We start from the raw sequence: 16,927 nt of genomic DNA on the forward strand, positions 1-16,927 counted from the left end.
GTGTAGTTTGAATGTTTGTAGTATGTCATACATATTCTGGCTGCCTGTGAATGTATTCACGAATGAGTTTTTTTTTTGATGTTATGTTAACACCTATTAGTAGAGCTTTATCTTGTTTGTCAGTGATATCATGAATGGTGGTGTGTATGTGCCTTTCTGGTCATATATCATTGCTTAGATTTCTAATTTCCTGGTATTCCTAGTTGATTGGTGTAGGTTAGTTCACCTTCAGTTACCACCAAGTTTTGTGGTGGGGTTCTAGTAGGAGTTTGTTATTTCCATCTTACTTCTGTCCAGTCCTGTCTGCTAGGACCTCATTGGGTAGTTACTTAAAAGTCTTAGTAAGTTGATTTAAGTTTGAGTTTTCTTCTGATGAAATCTGATTCATTTCAGAGTTGCTTAATGCTATTCTATTTTCTCCTTTGTCTCACAGGTGGACTAGTCAGTCAACCCTGTGATTTGTTTCTGCCTGACCAATTTGTGACAGGCTTGTGTGTGTGTGTGTGTGTGTTTGTATTATTGGGGTTTGAACTTAGGGCTTCACATTTGTTAGGCAGGTGCTCTAGCCATGCCCCCAGCCCTTTTTTGCTTTAGTTTTTCAGAAAGTGTCTTGCATTTTTTGCCCAGGTCAATCTGGATTGCAGTCCTCCCACTATGCCTTCCACCTAGCTGGGCTTACAGCTGCCTGACTTATTGGTTGAGATGGACTCTCACTAACTTTCTGCCTGGGCTAGCCTCAAATAGCCTCCTGGTCTCTCCCTCCCCAATAGGGATTACAGGTGTGAACCACAATGCATGGTCCAACATCGTGGGTACTTACTCTCTTGGTACTTCATGTTCATTACTAGAATCCTTTAAGTAATGGGACAATATTTTCCTCTCACCTCCTGAATCTCTGGAGCTGAGCACCATTTTAGAAAGTTACTTTTCCTATTTTGTTCCTTAATTTTCTCCTTAGAGCTAACAATTTTCACTTGTTTTTTTGACTCACTCAAATAATTTCTTAGATGATACCATTCTGCAGTCCACCTGACATATAATTGTTGATGTGTGACCTAAAGGTTGCTTCCCTTTCTTCTGCTGTTTTGAATGTTTATTTTGTTAAGCAGTTCCTCATGAGATGAGACCTACACAGTGTAGGCTAATCACCTCACTGCAGCTCAAAGCCAGGTCCTCAGTGGCAGAGTAAGCTTTTTGTCTCTGTTCATGAGTCTCTGGTATGTATGCCAAATTTTGTTTGTTACCAAACAGCTTAATTTGTTTGAAAAAATTTTGTATATTTTCAATTACCATTTCATAGTAGGAGTAGTATTAAGTCAGAGTCTGGATTTGAACTCCTAGCAAAAAAGTACAAAAGATTTGAGCTCTTTTGAGTATTTTTGTTTGTTTTCTTTTTGGAGGTACTGGGTTTTAAACTCAGGGCTTCACAACTTGCTAGGTAGGTGCTTTACAGCTCAAGGCACACCTCCATTCCTTTCTACTCCTGTTATTTTGGAAATAAGGTCTTGTTTTTTGTCTAGGCCGACCCAGACATTGATCCTCCTATTTTACTCTTCTTGCCGTAGCTCGGATGACTGTCATGTGCCACTAGCTTTTTTCCATTGAGATGGTGTCTCAGGAACTTTTTTTTTTTTTTTTGCTCATGCTGGCCTTGAACTGTGATCCTCCCAACCTCAGCTTGTGTGAGCCACTGGGGCCTGGTGCCTAGCAAGCAATATATCTTAAGTAGCTTTGTAATATGTTTCTTTTAGTGCAATTTTAAATGAAAATATTCTTTCTTACAGCCACTGGGAAAGCCCACTTTGGCAAGTGAGCCTAAGTGAATTCCTTGAAAGTAGTGGTGACGCTTGATACTAAGTACTTTGCTAGTCTTTAGAAAGATTTCTGCTTATCTCAAACTTTTGAATCAAAGAATACATGCCACTGCTAGATGTCTACACCTATCTGTAAGTGAATCAGAGTGATATTTCTGCTGCTTCTCTTAGTGTTGCAGCTGTTTCTCCACAGATGATACAAGCTCTTAGATCTTGAACTCTACTAGGACTCTAAATAGCATACTCTAGTACCATTCTTTTCTTGACATTATTTTTCCAGTAGCTTCTGACCACACTGGTAAAACTGTAGAAGAGGTGACAAGTCTGGACTTCCCTTAAAAGAATTGTCATCTTTTACTGGTTTTTCCAGTAAGTTAGTAGGATGATATTGCTTGGACAGGGAAGCCAAGAATACCTAGAAACAGAGTTTAAAAATACTTAGTACCTGTAGTTTTTGGTGGCATTGTGATAAGGGAATTTTTTTTTTTAAACTTTTTTTTTCTCCATGAAAACTGTGCAAATCATTATGGTAGTATAAAATCTCATAAGTAGCTTTGAACTAGTTACCTGAGGCTGACAAGAAGAGTTTTAAAACTCTTCTAAGTAAGCAGTCTTTATACTGTTAAGCCTAAGAGAATTAAATTTGGTGAGAACTTTTCTGTCATCTCTGTTAACAGATTTGCTGTTTAGGCTTTGGTAAATGAAGATCCTGGTAAATGAAGGAAGAAAGTGGGGCTGATGGAGTGGCTCAAGTGGCAGCGCACCTACCTAGCAAGCACAAGGCCCTGAGTTCAAACCCCACGACTGCCACAATAAAGGAATCTAGGATTTTGGGGGGGGGAAAAAAAGTGTATAGCTGTACTGAGTTTCCAGTAGTTTTTCTTTGTTTTAGGATATAGCCAGTCACCCATTCTGCCTATAAACCCTCAATTATTAGAAAAAACTGCTTAATATCTGTACTTATTTTCCATATGTATGCAAATGGAAAACTTTCTCATGCCTGATACCTAGTTTGTGCTTTATATTTGTTGAAAAAATTATACGTAAGACGAAAATGAAGCTCAGAGAATTTGTTATAATGGAGTCTGTTCTTAAAATCCTGTTTAACATATATCTAGTATGTAATTTTCATTAATACCTATCATAGTCTCTAGGTGGTGGTGTTGTAGGATTATTGGTCATATCTCCCAAATGAAGTTATTAACATTTGAACTTTAATGCTCTACAATTCTAACCAGGCTTTTAGTCATTGAAGTATTGAAATAGTCTCAGACCTGAAGCGGTTACAACTAGGGTAAGCATATAGTTTTCATATAATTTATTTTACAAACTGGGACATTTTGGAGGAAGAGTGTTCTATTCAAAATTAATAACATATATAGTCAGTGTTTTTTTTTTTTTTTGGAGGGGTCTCTCATTATGTAGCCTAGGCTGGCAACCATCTCAAGATCGTCCTGTCTTAGCCTCCCAAGTGCTAGGATGACAAGTGTGTACCACCACACCCAGTTATAAACCAGTCTTGTTCTAGGCAGACCAGAATATATGGTCACCTTTGTTTTCTTATTTTTTAAATAAACTTTTTATTGAAATGTAACAATTATTAAGCATACCATTAGTCCTAGGTGGACAGCTTAATGAATATTTTTAAAATGAGCCCTCAGGATCAAGAAGTAGAACATTACCAGTATCCCAGAATCCTTTTGCACATTCCTTACCTATCCTCTTGCAAGATAATCAGTGTTCTTACTTACAACCAGTATTTTTGTGGATGCCTACTATTGACAAACAGCTTGGGTTGATTTAATATTTGGCCAATAGGAAAAGTGCTTCTATAATCACTAGCAGCATGTAAGTGTTCCACTTTCTCTGCATTTTTTCTAGCATTTTCTGTAATTTTGGGTAGTTTTGATGGTATTATAAATGATATGGTTTGGAATTTTTTTTAACTTCATTCTCTGTTGCTGGTATGTGTTAGAAATACATTATTTCCCTTATAAACCTTATATCCAGTGACTTTATTAAATTCATTTGGTAAGAGTACTAGTTTATTTATTAGATTTTCTGCCTGTATCTGAATCGCTGATTTTCAAATGTTTTGATATTCTCTGTTCCTTTTTCACAGTAATTATTTTGTGAATGCACTATTCTTCTTGGAGGATATTTATAAGAATTTAAGCTCTTTTTAAAATTTTCATTATCTTGGTTTCCTTGATGGTTGGTTCTATGAGTTCAAATTTTGTCTAGGATCTAGTGATCCTGGGTTATCTACTCATATTTATGAAGGACTAGGGTGTTGGTTTTAGTAGCTGCTAGTGACTTGCTTATGTTTTTGAGATCTGTTCTCCCAAAAGAAATTTTTCCCAGATGGGATGAGAGAGCTCTGTACAAGTTTGCTTTAAGGGGCAGAAGCAGACAGGTAGATTGAGGCCCTAAAGTTTATTCTGAAGACCAAGTGCTATACTGACATTTTTCTTTTGGTGGTTTTTGTTTCCTCTCTCCTGATACCTGCCTCTTCATCTCCTTTTGAGGATGTTTGGAACAACTTCAGTCTTAGCTCTACTTTTCTTATATCCCTAGCACCCATCTGGATGTCCTTCTTAAGCACTTTTGGACTAAGGCTGGACCAAAATTTAAATAGGAAGTAAGGTTATCATGAGTGATTCTCCTGTTCTTTGAGCAGTCTTTTAATTGCCTTGGTTTCCTTATGTTTTAATAAAGCGTCTTCATTGTGAGTTTAGTGTATTCTCCAAGGTTCTATTTAGGAGATTCATAAAGACAGCTCTTAACCTCATTATAGTCTCTTCCTATACTCCTTTTTGCTTGAGTTGCTGTTACTTTCTGATGTGGCTTATCAATTCATTCTCATCTTCTAGAAATTCTTTTCATTGCCCTCCCCCCCTTTTTCACTTGTTAATGGAGTTAATTCCTTCTTTTCAGATTTTTATGAATTACTTTTTTAATAATGAAAATTTTGGACATAAAACACATGTATCTTCTCTCCAGCTTAAATAAAACTTAAATACAACTGAAGCTTGTTATTTTCTTCTCTAATTGTATTGCACTCCCTGAGCATCTTTTAATATATTGTACTGCATGTGTGCATTTCTAAATAGTATAGAGTATTGATTTCAGTGTGGTTTATCCTTCTGTAGTAACATGCTTCATGAATCTTTTTGCACTATTTTCCCTGTTCATCATGGTTCTTTTGTTTATTCATTTTCTTAGTAGTCTTTTCTGATTTTTTCAATGGAACTTGGGTAGGGAGGATAAGTTAGCCAAAATATTTCTTAGTATGATATTTAAAGGAAATTTAAATGCTTTTTTGGATTTATTGTTACTAACAAGCATGTAGGAGAAAGGACTCAGTGTTAACCTCTTCTTGTTTCAATTGATGATGATAGATAAATATGAGACCTAGCAGTGTTATACAAGCTAGGCAACTGAGTCTTGCTGCTGACCTGTATTCAGTGTTATAAATTCCTTTGGGAACAGAAAAACACCAGTCAGTGTGTTTAGTGTTTAGCAGAGGTTGAATAAAGAATTGGGCTCTTATTGTTGGATGGAATTTCTACAGATTATTTAGTACAAACTGTATAAAGAAACTTAGACCCAGAAAAGGTGAGTGACTTGCCTGAGGTGATCCAAGGGAAGAACAAGGTGAGTATAAGCTGCGGTTTGTTCTTCTTGCCACTTTACTACAATGAACCAGAGGTAGAATCTTTTCTTGTTATTGTTCAGTTTTTATTTTTGTCAGTCTTTTAAAATATTTTTATAATACCAGAGATTTTTAATAAGATTGAACACAAATCCTTAAACTAATGCAAATTTGTCTTGTTTTTCTTAGGGTCAGAATGGTTTCAATCCCAGAATACTATGAAGGGAAGAATGTCCTCCTCACAGGAGCTACTGGTTTCCTAGGAAAGGTGCTTTTGGAAAAGTTGCTGAGGTCTTGTCCTAAGGTGAATTCAGTGTATGTTTTGGTGAGGCAGAAAGCTGGACAGAAACCTCAAGAAAGAGTGGAAGAAATCCTTAGTAGCAAGGTAAGTGTGGAGAATGATTATTTGCAGGGGGAACAAAAAGAAGCATGTGCTTGTGTGTGTAACTATGGGAATCATTGTATATTTTCTAAAAGCATTATTGGAAAAAACAAATTCCTACAAGGTGACAATGAGCTGTATATGGTTTATGGATCAGTAGGAGAAAAAAAACTTTCTTCTAGGATGAATGCAATTTTCTGACAAGTTTTAAATAACTTATTGTAAGTATTTAAAGTACGTTTTTTGAATATTTGAGGCAGATTATTTGTAATCATTAGATAGTTTAGTCTTCAGATAGTAATTAGTTTTGAACTATACTAATGAGACACTATATTTTGGTAACACTTTAAAATTCATAGGCACCAGAGTAGTTCCTCCTAACAGTATGAGGAGGCAGAAAAGTCACATACTCCCTTTTGGCAAATGATAAAGAGGTCATATGTTATATGTTACAGATTTTGGACCTTGAGAAAAAGTATTGCTAGGAAGAACTAGAAATAGAGTAAAATTATTCCATAATCATCATAAGCTTATAAATTCTCTCAAAATGAATGATTTTATCTGAGATTCATAGTTGAATTGGAAAACTTTAAGCTCAGTTTTGATACATGTTAAGGAACCTGACTGTAGGCATATTTCAAAAGGGAATTTTGATTATAGCGTTTATTTTGGAATGAAAATCATACTTATTTGAATATCTAAATTTTTATAGGTCTGATAGAAAATCCTAAACTATAGCAAACCCCTCCACAACCACCAAGCCAGATTTTTCACCTAGAATGAACCTCATGTACCTTTGTGATTTTGGATTTGAATTAATTAATCCTTTCACATTATCATTTCTTTGAAGCCATTCAGTACTACTCATTATATTGCTTTTATTTTGTACTTTTTAACCCTGGGATGTAAGATTCTTTCTCCAAATCTAAAATTGTTCCCGTACTTTTCAGTTAATTATTAATCTACATTAATATCCCTTAACCATTTGATCGTTTGCTAAACCCTTTGTGAATTCTTGACTTCCCTTAAAACCTGTGAGAGAGGAGTCATTGAGGAGGCTAGAAGACCACCAGTCTTGTTCTAAGTATTTTGTCATTGTTTTGTTGCCTTCTTTGCCCTTGGTTTACTAATCTTACCATTTTGTCTTGAATCACTAGAACTGGTATGTTTTAATTCCTTTCCCAATAACCCCCTTTTGCCAGTGAGGGGTTCTTTTTCATTTTTCAGAAAATAGTATTCCTATTTAGTCTTGGGCACTTGACTTGATGTGAGGGTTCAATTCCAGGATAAATAAGATGGAGTTTCTGTTTTCTAAAGAATTTTTAGGGTGGAGGAGGAAATAGAGACTATACTGGTATCAAGAGGAGATTGAATAGGAGCAGTCATTGAAACTGATATCTTGGTTGGAATTTAGGGTCTGAGTATAGTATTAAAAATTCAAGCATCTCTCTGGGATTTTCAGGGCAATGCTTCTAAAAATTCCTTCACACTAATTTGTAAAGAAAGGAATTATTTTATTCTTAAAGCATGAAATTTCATTGAAATGTTATAGTTTAACCTAAACACATGTCCTCATTTTTAATATAAAAATATTTTGTCCCCAAATGTTTGACTAAAATTGATACTCCATGAATTATGCCTTTTTCTTCTTGTGCCTCCAGTTCTTCCCAGCACACCCTACCACTTATTCCTGGGGCTAGTCATTCTCCATCATGGTAAATCAATAAAAATTAGTCTTTTTTATGTTAAACAGCAGTGAATATATTCTTGAAACTAGTAAATTTTAAGGTATACCATAGTAGATCATTAACTTTATATCAGGGTTCTCAACTTTAGCACCATTAATATTTTGAACTGGATAGTTCTTTTTATAGGGACTGTCTTTGTGTGTTGTAGAGTCAGCATTAGCATTCCTAATCTCTACATACTAGGTTTTAGTAGCATTCTCCTTTTCTCTCCCAATTGAAACAAGAAGAAATACTTCTAGACATCCCCGGAGACCAAAATTATCCCTGGTTGAGAACCATTGAATAATGGGAATGTCTCAAAGAATAGAAATTTCATCGAATGATGGGGATTGAATTAAAATAGTCAATTATGGGCTTAGGGATATAGCCCAATGGCAGCTCTTGCCTAGCATGTACAAGGCCCTGGGTTCCATCCCCAATATTGCAAAAGAGGAAGAAAAACACCCAAAGTTAAATAGTTGATCATGAAGTAAATTTTGGAAAAGGAATAAAGAATTTAAAAAGGCATTAGTGAAGTTAATAAAGTAGGAACTAATTGGGGTACTGGTGGGTTAAAATCACTGAAAAAGATGGTATTGTATAAAGAGATGATGGCTAGAAAAGGGAAGATACTAAATTTGAGATCCAGCTTGTTAATCAGCATAATCATGTCCAAGCCATCGGCAATAAGGAGAATGAAGAAACATTGCTACAATTGTCAAAAAGTACTTTTCTGGCCATTCCTTAGGTATGTTTTTTCTTTGCTTGCCCCTTTTAAATACTGATTTTTTAGGTTTCCATCCTAAACCTTGATCTGCTCTTTAATAAGTCCAATGAGGTACTTATACAGCACCCTCGGTTTTTTGTGAGTTGAATAGTTGTTCTTTAAATTTGATTTGGAAATAGCTTTGTTGTTTCGTTATGTTTTGTTTGGCAGTACTGGAGTTTGAAATCAGGGCCTTGGGCTTGCTGGGCAAAAACTCTTACCACTTGAATGACACTTCTAGCCCTTTTTACTTTAGTTTATATTTCAGGTAGGGTCTTGTGCTTTTGCCTGAGACTGTCCTTAGAACAAGGCTCTCCTACTTGCACCTCCTAGGTATCTGAAAGTACAGGAATGAACCATCATGTCTGACTTAATTTTGTTTTTTTGTTTTGTTTTTCTGCAGTGTTGGAGATTTTAAATTTAGGGCCTTGTGCTTTCTAGGCAGATGCTTTACCACTTGAGCCATGCCCCCAGGCCTTTTTGTTTTAGTTAATCTGGTGTTTTTGCTTGGGACCGACCTCAGTCTCAATCCTCCTAATACCTGTGTTCCCCATGGTGTTGGGATTGTAGGTACATACCATCATGCTTAGTTGAGATGGGATCTTGCTAACTTTTTGCCCAGGCTGGTCTCAAACTGTGATCTTTCCATCTCCGCCTTTCACACATCTGGCAAGAAAGAGCTAGAAGTGTTTAGGTTAGATTTTGGGTGCTCATAGCTGTTGCTGTCTGGATGACCTCTTCTACTCTTGGGATTCCCTTACTGCTATGTGTGATGAGTACAATCTGTACTGGTCTCTTTCTCCCCGTCCTGAATTCTAGACCCACAGTGCCAGTCACCGACTAGCCCTATCTTTGGGTGTCATGTAGCCACTATACACTCAATATTCCCAAGGCTGAACCTTCAAAACCATACTAGTTTCTTTACAGTGTTTCCAGCCTAATGAGTATATTCTCTTAGCAGTGGTAAGACTGTGCCTTGCCAAGCATCCTGCTGTGTAGTGCCTGTGTTCTGAATAAAATAGATGTAGTCCCTGCCCTCATGAAGTTAACATTCCTTATCCCCCAAATCCAGTTAGCAGCCAAGTCCAGTTGATGTTACCTCCTAAAATGTTATCTAAAACAGATTTTTTTTCCATCATATTCTGGAATACTATTGTACTTTATAATCTCAGGGTCTTTTCTCCCTCACTTCAGGTCTCGGATGTTTCCTCAAGAATTCAGGTGTAGTCTTTCCAAGCTGGTTTAGTCATTTCTCCTATGCAGTCTCATAACACTGTACTGTTACTCCTGTTTTATAACTTAGAACATTATATTCTAATCCATTTAGTCTCAGGCTCTAAACTTGAGTATGAAGTCTATTTCCTTGTGTTTTCAGTATAGGAAAGGCTCATGAAATGTTTAGTAAGTTTTTTAAAATTAATTACACATTATGAGTCAAGTAATTAGCTAGGAGTATTGGATGAGACTGTTAAGTACTAACGTTATCTATCTAGGAAGTAAAAGCACTATATATGTTATATAGACTTTCAGGAATAAAACCAAAGCAAACTGAAGTAATAAATTAAGGTCTGGATTTTAGGAATCTAAATGATCATTCTAATTAGCTAAAGCATGTATAGTTCATGTTAAATCCTGTAAACTACCAGTTCTGTGCCCTTGCCAAACTACCTGAGGTCTTTGACTCTGAAGATTATATATCTGTAAAATGGGGATAATGGTGTGAGCCCCTTGGGGTGTTTTCTCTATAAAATTAGCAACCTTAAAAATTGTAGTTTGGTAAGTTTTTAAAATATTCTTGGTGGGGAAAAGGATTTACAGTGGGTTTTAGAAAGTAGAAAAATACTCCCATAAAATAAACATTCTTTTCTCTTTGAAAGCTCTTTGATAGACTGAGAGATGAAAATCCAGATTTTAGAGAGAAAATTATAGCAATCAACAGTGAACTCACCCAACCTAAGTTGGCTCTTAGTGAAGAAGATAAAGAGGTCATCATAGATTCTACCAATATTATATTCCACTGTGCAGCTACAGTAAGATTTAATGAAAATTTAAGGTAAGAACAATTTATGCAATAATTGAACTTCAGCTTGCTTAAAAGAAGAGTGAAGTTGTTTTGAAAGCAATTTGAAACTGCCATTTCTTTACTATGGCTCTCACTGTCCTAAAGGTTGTTAAAAGAACTTGCTAAGGAAAAAAGCAACATTCTATGTGTTTACCAATTTAAAAATCTCATATGCATTTCAACTCATGGTTATTCTGAGCATTCTTAATGGTATGTTGAAAAGTATAGTTTTTATTTTGTTAATCTAATTTATAGTATTTTTATATTATTAAGCCAGTTAAAATACTATAATCTTAGGCTTCAAAACTACTTGTACAGCCTTCCCTTTAAAGCATTTGAAAATTAAGCTCTAATTACAGAGGCTTTGATATTATTACCCATCAAGATAAAGATAACTTTATCAAATATAGAAGTATAAACCTCAGTAAACATTACATTATGTGAGAGTTCACTGCCAAAGCATTATAATGTGTTTTGCTTGTATTCCAGGTTATGGTACTATACTAGTCCCTTACGTTTCTGCAGTATTGCTTATTAGTTTTTGAAGTATTTTCTCATCCTTGATTTTATTCCATGCTAACTTTACCCACTAAGATATTATAGGGAAATCCATCTTACACTTGAGGAAACTGACACACCACTATAATGGGAAGGCAGGGGTTTGGAGTTAGTCCTAATCTTGACTTTATTGTTTATTGGGTGATGAGTTTGGGCAAGTTATTATTCCTTGAAGGCTTAGTTTTCTTATCTATAAACTCTCAAAAGATTTTTTTATTTCATAAGGTTTAAGTGATGTATCTGTCTGCCTGTCCACCACAGAAAATCTGAATCTGTAGCAGTTGACTTACTTACTTCCTTTCATTTCTTTCCATGAGGCCAGTAGGTAAAATTCTATACGGCCGTTATGTATGATTGAAAGGTAACAAAAGAATATCATTAGAACTGTAGTATAATCTCATTTTCATAGAATACATATATTTTTATGTACATGTCTTTCTATATTTGCCAGTATTTGTCTTTGGATGGATTTTAGTTTTATCTATATATTATTTTTCCACCATGAGCATTATTAATCTTTAAATAAAGATAGACATAAATAACTGGTTTACACTCAGGGCCTCGTGCTTGCTAGACAGGAGCTCTACCACTTGAGTCATGTCCACAGCCCTTTTTTGTTCTTAGTTAGTTTTTGAATAGAGTCCCATGTTTTTGCCCTCAGCCGGCTTTGAATAGATGTCCCCCCTATCTGTTCCTCCTGCGTAGCTGGAGTTACAGGCACATGCCACCGTGCTTGACTGCTTGGTTGAGATGGGGGTCTCACCAACTTTTTGCCTGGGCTAGTCTTAAATTATCCTTCCATTCTCTGCCCCCTGAGTAGCTTAGATTACATCTGTGCTCCACCATGCCCAGCACCCACAGGTAACTTCTTAAAAGTGTTTGTAGGTGTTTTTAAGGACTGGCGGTGTGGCTCAAGTGGTAGAGTACCTGCTTTGCAAGTGCAAAGTCCTGAGTTTGCACTCAAAAAAAAAAAAAAAGGTTTTTGAAGCAATACATATAAGAAATCTTAAAGGAATTGGTGCCCTCATCAACTAAGAAAACTTTTACATTTAAATTTTTTTCTTATATGTGTTATGTTTTTGCATATAGATCTAACAATTTTCTCTTAAGTAATATTTCCAAGATTGTGAATATGATCTCTAGTTTTTGTTTTGTTGAATCGATGTCTTGGTTTGTTGCCCAGGCTAGTCTCAGACTCATGATCCTTTTGCCTCAGCCTCCCAAGTGCAGGAATCACAGGTATGCACCACCACATCCTGAGGTCTCTCATTTTTAGTCAGTGCATTATGTTTTCTAAAATTCATTAGTATGAAATGGTCAGTCTAACAGATATTCTCCTTCCCCCTCCCCACACATGGTTCTGGCTTTCATTATTTTCTTCATAATCAAAAAAAAAAAAAAAGAGTTCATATAGCCATGTGAGAGTTTTCAAGAAGAAAAAATGTGTGTAGACACTGGCTAATTGTGGTGTAGTAGTCATTGATTTAAAGAGGGGAATTAGAGGATCTGAAAGGGGAATTCAATTTGTTAACAGACAGCATTAATTAGGATGAGACTCACCAAAGTAACCTTTATAAGGAGGGCTGTAGTACACTGCTCCCTTTCTGTTCCCCTGGGGATAATAGTGAGGCTACCATTAATGAAAAGGACATCTACTGTGAAGAGACCATAGTGAAAGGGATTGGTACTCTACTCGAGGCATGCATGTTTAGTGACCTAGTCCTAGTCATTACATCAAAATTATTTCTGTGAAGCAAGTTTAATGGATGTTGACATCTAAATGATGATAGGACATTAGATTTGGGCTAAGTTAACACACAAATATAAAATGGCACAAAGCTTTGTCTGCCAGGGCAGGGGAGGGAATCTAGATTTTACTACAATATTATGGTCAGGATTTGGGGATAAACCAAGATAAGCTGCACACAGATCCTTTACACAAGGTCCATAGAGTCTAATAAAGGAGATTGGATATGCTTTAAAAACCATGATATAGGGTAGATGGTAAGGTAGTACTAAAGAATATATAGTGAGTGCTGTGAGAATTGAGAGGAGGTGGAACTCATTATCTTCAGATATGGTTCTTAATTTTTAGAAAGGAAATAATTGATAGCAAGATGAGGAATAGAAACGAAATACTGTCAAAAGGTTAAGGGGGAGAGATGATAATGAGGATAATAAAGGAGTCATGGGGTCTAGTATTCCTCAGGGCAGGACCAATATTGTTGATACTAGAAGTAGCCAGAAACTGGAGATCATGATAAGGATTAAAAAAACAGTTTTAAGGGGAGAGATGGATGGACAGAAGGTATAGTTTAGTAGAAAATCATAATAAGGGAGATGGAGCAGTTCTGGGTGATAAAGCTCAGAATATGCACATGGAAGCAGGTTTTCCAAAAGAAATGAAAGTAAAGATTTATGATTAGAAAATACCAAATCTAAGGCATTGAGTCTAAGGGCATCGGTTCTCAAACTTTAGGATGTATTATAAATCTTAAGAATTAGCTGGAAGATGCTAGGGAGGGCCTCTAATGGGCCCAGTCTTTGTCCTCGCATGAGCATTGTGCAAGTTGTTGGTGACATTTTGCTGACTGATTGCTCTGTGTCTGATTCCTTTTTTTTCTTCTTTCTGAGGTACTGGGGCTTGAACCCAGGGCCTTCACCTTGAGCCGTTCCACCAGCCCAATTTTTTGTGATGGGGTTTTCGAGAGAAGGTCTCGTGAACTATTTGCCTGGCTGGCTTCGAACTGTGATCCTCCTGATCTCTGCCTCTTAAGTAGCTAGATTACAGGCATGAGCCACCAGTGCCCAGCTCTGTCTCTGATTCTGTATCAGATTCATTCTGTGTACTCTCTTAAATGTTACCTTAGAAAAGGATGACATAGCCTTTAATAAAAATATTATCTGTTCCTTTCCATCCTGAAAAAATTAACTGGAAAGTGTGTTTTAACATGCACATTCCTGGATTGAACTTGCCAAATTTTGACCCTCTAGTTACAGAATAACACTCCAGAATCAACGCAAGAGGATTGGATGTGATGAAGTTGCTATTGGCCCTTGTATTGCACTTTTTAGAACCACTGCTGTCAGAATCAGCATTGGAGACACTTTAAAATTATAGATACTTGGTCCTCTACCCTAAAATTCATTTCGTTGGTCCTTAAACATCTTTGACAGTATTATTTTTTTAAGTGACCATTGTAATCGTGGAGAGTGTAGAAAAGCAATTTGTGTCAAAATGGCCTGAGAAATTTATCTAAAATGTAGTTTCCCAGACCTCATTTCAAACACTAAAAGTATCTGAGTGTATGTTATGCCTAGTATTTTCAAATAAACTTTGAAGAACCCAGGATGTCTGTAGAAGATGGATAAAAGTTGACTGACAGTTCAAGTTGAACTTTTTTGGGGGAAAGGTTTCTGTGTCTACATTAGCGAAGGACCACAATACAAAGATTTACCCATTTTCTATCCCTCTCCCAAAAGCTATCTTTAGATGCATTTGTGACTCCATGTAATGAAAACAGTGAAAGCATTATTTTTGTTTAGTACTGAATATTTTCTGGTCTAACATGTAAGGATCGCAACCTAAAATTCAACAAAATTAAAATTGGATTGAGGTAAAAAGAGTCAGCTTAACTAACTGGGCAGAGATATTAACTAATGTAGGCACAAAATGGCTTCAAATTTGGGCTTTCAGGTACAAATAGGGTGGGGGAGGGGAGGGTGGGAGGGAGGCAATGCACAGGAGTGTGTTTCTCAGTTATTCCTCATTTTCAGTGACCCAGAAACACTCTCACTATCCTCAGAACCATGTAACAGGATATCCTTAGTGTACTTTGCCCAAAACATTACTCTTAACTACCCCATTGTTTTGCAAGTGAAAAAGAAAGTAGCACATTCCCTAATAGTCTAGTGGATAGTAGAAATGTCTTTCAGCTGGATTTTCATTTGAGCAGATCTTTTTTTCCCCCTCAGTTGAGATAAGGAATAAGAAAAAGAGTATACCCATAATTGTAATTTCATCAAAAATTTTTTTCTCCTTGTATTTTTTTCATAGGGTCTCAAACGCTTTTAGGGGGAAAGAATACGGTACAGGAGATCTTTGGGCTGTGTTTTTTGGTTTTATTTTGTTTTTTTCTTTTCCCCTTCTCATCAGTTCCTCCTTGTTTCTGGTGACCCAGAACTCCTTGTCCTGTCCTAAAGAACTTGTAATGAAATATTCTCAGTATACCTCTCCATAAACAGTACCTTCCTTATTCCTATTATTTTGCAAACAAGATAGACATCAAAGCCCTGCTGTACAGTCAAGTGGGCTAGATCCTGTCCACATTTCCTGACCTTTTAAAAGAATAGTTGCTTTTTTTCCTATCCTAAATACTGACAATATGAACATTTTGGAAAGTACTGAAAGCTGTTTTCATTTTTTGTAAAAATCTATTTTTGATTTATGTATGAATGTGTATTGATTTTACATAATTGTGAGTGTAAACTTTCTACTTTTTAAATTTGATATAGAAACAGCTATCATTTTTTTTTGTGGTTAAAAAGTGATTTGATGATATGATACTCTGTCATATTGATATATGACAATTACCAATTATGTAATTTCCCCATAGTATAATGAACTTAGAGACGTTTAATTTTTTTGTTTGAAAAATGAGATAGGGTCTCGTAAAATATTTGCCCAGGTTGGCTTTGAACCACGATCCTCCTGATCTCTGACTCCTGAGTAGCTAGGATTACAGGTGTGAGCCACTGGTGCCTGGCTGAAAGATTGTACGTTTAAAAAGCAACATGCAGCTCTGGGTTGGTGGCTCATGCCTGTAATCCTAGCTACTTGGAGGCTGAAATCAGGAAGATCATGATTTGAGGCCAGCCCAGAAAAATAATTCACAAGATCATATCTCCAAAATACCAGGGCAAAATGGACTAGAGGTGTGACTCAGGAGAGCACCTGTTTTGCAAGTAGGAAGCCCTAAGTTCAAACCATAATCCCACCAAAAAATTAAATAGCAACAAAAAAGTTGCATAAGAAGTCTAGCATGGCTTCAAAATGTATTTATAAAAGCTAAAGACTGAAATTACCAGCTGTGTAATTAATTTGTATTTTTTAAATCCCATAATGAAGTTCATTTTATAATCAGAAAATTTCTTTTTAAACATAGAGTAAATGTGCTATATATTAAAACACACAAAGTTATAGCTAAAGGATAAGTTGTAAAGAATCAAAAACCTGGGGCAGGTGTGTTAACATACTTCTGTAATCCTAGCTACTTGGGGAAGATAGGAGGATTGCAGTTTGAGGCCCACCAAGGCAACAGTTAGGGAGACTCCATCTCAAAGAACAAGTTGGCTATGGTGGTACACATCTGTAATCTCAGCTACTCAAGATGCAGTGGTTGGAGGATCACAGTTTAAGGGTGGCCCAGGCAAAAGCATGATACCTATCTACAAAAAAAAAAGTAAACCATTGAAAGGACTGGGGGTGAGGCTCAGGTGGTAGAATGCTTTTTTAGCAAGTGCAGGGCCCAGAGTTTTTAAACCTCAGTGCTGCTACCAAAAAAAAAAAAAAAAATCCTAAACAATAAAAAAAATCCCCTGTGTTTCTGTCTTTCTGTTCCTGTAATGAAACTAAGATTTTTTTTAAACAGGTAAAATAAACCAATTTTTCATTGTCAATTTCTTTTACAGAGATGCTGTTCAGTTAAATGTGATTGCTACACGACAGCTTATTCTCCTGGCACAACAAATGAAAAATCTGGAAGTATTCATGCATGTGTCAACAGCATATGCCTACTGCAATCGAAAGCACATTGATGAAGTAGTCTACCCACCCCCTGTAGATCCCAAGAAGCTGATTGATTCTTTAGAGTATGTTTGTTTGAAATTCATTTATACATTGCTTTTAACCCAAAACTTTGGATCCAGGTTTATCTGTTTTTCTCTCTCTACCTCTTCTTACA

At 36.2% G+C, this 16,927-nt stretch overlaps 1 protein-coding gene across 3 annotated transcripts in view; it reads left to right on the forward strand.

The window, feature by feature from the left end:
• Positions 1-16,927, forward strand: part of Far1 (fatty acyl-CoA reductase 1) — a 60,313-nt gene that overhangs the window by 19,536 nt on the left and 23,850 nt on the right. For all 3 annotated transcript variants that reach the window (XM_074041853.1, XM_074041868.1, XM_074041861.1), the window contains 3 exons: positions 5,659-5,854; positions 10,222-10,397; positions 16,656-16,835. In XM_074041853.1, coding sequence (XP_073897954.1) covers positions 5,666-5,854; positions 10,222-10,397; positions 16,656-16,835 — 545 coding nt within the window. In that variant the 5' untranslated portion in view covers positions 5,659-5,665. The remainder of the gene's footprint in view (positions 1-5,658; positions 5,855-10,221; positions 10,398-16,655; positions 16,836-16,927) is intronic.

The sequence above is a fragment of the Castor canadensis genome, chromosome 1, assembly GCF_047511655.1.
Source record: "Castor canadensis chromosome 1, mCasCan1.hap1v2, whole genome shotgun sequence".
NCBI lineage: Eukaryota > Metazoa > Chordata > Mammalia > Rodentia > Castoridae > Castor > Castor canadensis.